General features: G+C 46.6%; 1 protein-coding gene across 1 annotated transcript; it reads right to left on the bottom strand.

Annotated features, from left to right (window-relative positions):
* Positions 1 to 1,094: 1,094 nt before the first annotated feature.
* Positions 1,095 to 1,446, bottom strand: Pmar_PMAR011283 (hypothetical protein; the record flags this gene model as incomplete). The annotated part of the gene is made up of 3 exons (XM_002772354.1): positions 1,095 to 1,163; positions 1,216 to 1,258; positions 1,337 to 1,446. Coding segments are annotated over 3 exons (222 nt in total), but the record flags the coding sequence as incomplete, so codon positions are not given.
* Between the last annotated feature and the right edge of the window lie 3,157 nt (positions 1,447 to 4,603).

Here is a 4,603-nt window from a genome sequence, read left to right as displayed (position 1 = left end):
TCGGTACGTCTGGTCGCACAGATTCGGTCCTAATCTGAAATTCCTCAACCGAGAGCGTGAGTTCGAAGACATCACCGAACGCATCATGTCTATGATTTGCTGTATCACTTATAGGCGAAGACCTTGGAATTCAATTCATTGAGTTAACCTTCTATTTCCTATGAAACTGCTCGTGAGATACTTCAGCTCGCCCTCCGTTCACCCAGGCTTGGCACTACAAGCGAACACAATTCGTTGATATCAATCGAACCAGGCAGAGTGGCCTCACGAAAAATCGACTTCAATACTCAGCAAATAACGAAATGTGACGAACAACCGTATGCCTATCATATGCTAACACTTCTCGCTGAAAAGTATCCACGAGCTGGGCTCGGGTAATGAAAAATGCCTTTCAAACAAAGGCGCTGGAATAGTATTCTGCAGCATACGGGTGGCCTGGTTTTAGTGACTCAGCGAAAGAAAAGTGATTGGAGACAGAAATAGCTGATGATAATATCAATACTATCTATGGATGTAAAAAGCATACAGAGAAAGCACACGGAGACATTGTCTCCGAGACAATGATGTACTCGCGTGACACGATGCAGCGAGGCTAGCAAAATAGAAATTCTAAAGCCTGAACGCTTAGGCCCTAAGCCTTAGGGTCGCAGGTCAGTCCCATATTCGAAGCACTATCCCTCATTATAGCGCGCGTAGATGACATGAGTATCTCCGGGGGAATCTGAGGATCCAAAGAGGGAGTATCAGACTACATATTATTTTTGAAAAGTTGTGGATGACATCTGAGCTTGATGCCGAGTAACAGCAGCTGGAAGCTTGAAAGCTCGAGCCCTGCTCTACTTCATATGTACGGTTACATGTATTGAGCCAAGCAAGACACGGAGAAACTCACCCAGTATGTTGATGAACCCCGCCTTCCTATAAAGTTCTCTCGCGGGTTGGTTTGTGCGGAGAACCAGTAGGTAGACTACACCCCAGTTCGGGTACGTCTTGGGAAACTGAGGGACAACAAACATTGAAGGCTACTCCAAATGGCCATTTTCGTGGGAATAGAGACTGCACAGCTCGGCAGGGGAGTCCATCGCAGGTATCACCTCCTTGAAGGTTACAGACAAAAGTGTCGTTGCAATTTTCTGCCTCCGCCAAGCTTCGAGGACATAAACCTGAAAGTCCAGTTTGCAACCACCGTTCGTCGAACGGCGGCATTCGGCTCACAAGTCTTATATATCCAATCTCTCCACTCTTGCTCCCTTTCGGCCTATGAAGACAACGCTTGAGGAGACCTCCAGCCGAAAGAGGTCGGACCGCTAGATCCTCTCTCAATAGTAGGACTCACCTGTGGTCTTTGATTGCAGTCTTGATCTCCTGAGGTGTGTCATCTTCAGGGATCTCCAGATTGACCACGCCGATGACGGTCTGGGGAGAGAATCTTTCCGCAGTAGTCATCGTAAACTGCTGAGTGTAGCCGGTTATTCTCAGTGCATTTCTAACTCACACTAGCGAATCGATAGTGCTGCAAGACCGACCGTTGGCTTCCGAGCAGAAATGCATTGCATTGCATTCAATGCACGTGCCGCTCGACGAAGGATTTGGTACGCTGTTTTCGATGGGTTTTCAATACGACTACAACTCCTTCTGACAGAGACAAACAGTTTATAGTATCCGCACCTTAGTTCCGCTGGGCACTGCGACCCAACATAGGAAAACACCACAAGATGGAAGATGGTCTTCTTTTGCCAGGAGGGATGTGTCATCACCCTTCTGGTATTTCCGATAAGCCACTCCATTAAGCGAGCGCAATGTATGGGGCTCCGACACCGGGTGAGTCCGATGGTCTCCAACCACTGCGGAGAGTAACCCCAACAGCAGGGTGATGAGGAGCTTCATGTGTGAACGGAAAGGAGAAATTAACCTGGATCGCAGAAAATCCTCGGTACAACGTCCGAATGAGTCAGATTCCGCACAACGGTTGTGGCACAACCGTTGTGCGTTTGGGCCACAACCGCCTTGTGCGAGCTAGACCTTCTGTCGATGGATCTACTCGGAGTCGTGATCGCGTCGTCGATTGATACTATAGATAGTCGATGCTAGCGACTCTGGCAACACAGTTGTGAAGGTAGATACGGGCGGAAGGTAATACTGAGCACTGCTAAGTTAGCAGCGGTCGAAAAGGTTGGCAGGGAGTCAAGTTGACTCAGTCAACAATAATCCACAAGAGAATGATTCTCTGAGAATCCCGCGGAACACTCCAAATGTAATCGACCGTTTGACGCATGCGCACATAAGCTACGGTTGAGGCCCTCGCGCTCACTCTATACTGTGTATGCCGCATAGGCAACAACGAAAGGTAACGGATGATGGCCGAACGGAGTCGATTCACGTATATCGAACGATCGATACAATGCAGCTAACAGACTGGCCCACAGGAGCGGGCAAATCCTCCTACCACAGACCACCAGCCGGGAGGAAGCGGACCATTCTAGAATTGTAAATTTTCTAGCTTGTGCATTCAAAGAAATCGTGATTACGCTTGCGAATGCACGCACACTGCACTGCACGCATACTTGCAACGGCGAAGCAACAGCTAATCCATTATAAATTTACGTCGTAAATTTTACGATCACATCAGCATGCATCATCAACGTACTAAGAGTATGCGAGTCACAAGAGCAACGCTCCTCTAACTCATGCAAGTGCCCATATGAACAGAACCTCATGTTGTTGTGAGTCAGTACTCCATAAGTGTTTCACGGAATCGATAGAGTAAGTAGGCACAAGTCGCGTGTACATATTTGCACACGCTGTGGGCGGATCTACTCGAGGTCGTGATCGAATCGTCACTTGATAATTTAGGTAATTCTATTTATTGGCAATTAATCTGATTCTAATACTTCAGCTTTGGTCGACAAAACTAGATGGAGTGACAACAGTAGTCCTCAAAAGATTTCACGAGATTCTTTGAATGCGATCGATCGTTTCACGAATGTACTCGTGTCAGCCACAATTGACACGTTTTCTCCCGTGTACATGCGTGAAACGGGTCTCGAGTATAGGCTTTGATGAGAGAGGCACTTTGTGACAAACAAGGTTGATTCATCATGAAGGAGCGTTGACACTAGGGCTTCGGTACGAAGGGGGGCATCGCGCTGAAATTATAACCGAATACGCAATAATGTCTACTGCAGAATTCAAAGCTTAGAGGTCTGGATAACGGAGATATTCTAAATGGTCTGGATATTCTTAACCTACTCAGCTACTAAGAACGCGCAAAAGCCAAATCTCTTTCCCTGGGTCTGATGACTCCCAACTGTTGTTTGATCTTCACTTCTCGAGTGCAATCGGGATTCCATAACCAACAGAACGATACATCGCTCGTCGTCGAAATCGCTGTACTTGTATCAGAATTTGTGCTCACGCACGGATTGATGGATGCACTGAAACAACCGCGAACTGCAATATACGCCCGCTCGCTTCGCTTCCTCCGCAACTAGGCAGATCAATGATCAGAAATCATATAGTTTTATCTATTCAAGTTACCGATTTGATGCTCATTGGTGAAGTTATCTTCCTATTACGGCATGATGGTGATTGTGGTGTTGTAATCATAACAATGTTATGGTCTGTTCAAAACCCGACATGGTGCACTCGAACTTCTGTTTTCGGGCGGTTCACAACTCCTATTCAGGTGGAGACGCTATCCCACTATGTGCAATTTGATGGGATCCTGACGTTAGACAACAAGTCAACTCCTCCACGTCACAGCTACACCGTCTGCAGTAATGAGCCTGTCCCGTTGGCGGACGTGAAAAATAAGGCTTGACTTAATTGCTAATGCTGATGCGATACATCACTGATGGGATAAAATTTGTTATTGAATTTAATTTTCTATGAGCATTCCATTTGAGTCTCGAGCATGTACGAAGCAACTTTGTTGACTTGTATGTGAGGCCATAGGTATTTTAGTGAGTAATCAGTATTCTTACATCTAGTAACTACATATGGCTCAAGTGCCGAGGTTCTCAAGTGAGGCACGGTAGGTCACCAGCAGCCTTAAACATGGCATAAGATCTCTGCTGCAACATCGTGACAGTCTGGCTCTGTGGGAGAGCTTCGCGCTGTGGGTTTCAAACATTCTAGCAGCGATTCCGAGATATACCTGCTGCTAGACAAGCAAGAGAATTGCCCTCAATCCGAAAGACTCATTCGCTCATCAGTGACATACGGTGTGTCCCAATGGGACAGTCCCATCACACTGTTACAAACCATTCTACTGAGGTTCACAGAATAACAACGTGGCAGAAAGACTTTCTAATGACGAATATCAGCGGTTTTGGAATGAAGGCGGTTTTCGCGAGCCATCTACAATCCAAGCAGCTTGAGAATCGCCAGACTGCAGAGTCTCCAGTGGAGATCCCAGTGAAGATGTGCTTCTGGCGATGTATCACACTTTGTCAATGGAGTGTGTTGATGTAGCGTATTACCGTCTATACTTTACCAAAACATACGTCATTTCTCACACTGCAAACGCGGTCCATATGAGCTGAGCTAAACCAATAGATATCGTGATTAATGGACAACATCCTCGATCATTGTTGACTCATAA

Source organism: Perkinsus marinus, assembly GCF_000006405.1.
Source record: "Perkinsus marinus ATCC 50983 genomic scaffold scf_1104296961282, whole genome shotgun sequence".
Lineage (NCBI taxonomy): Eukaryota > Perkinsozoa > Perkinsida > Perkinsidae > Perkinsus > Perkinsus marinus.
This window is presented reverse-complemented; position numbering and strand designations above follow the sequence as displayed.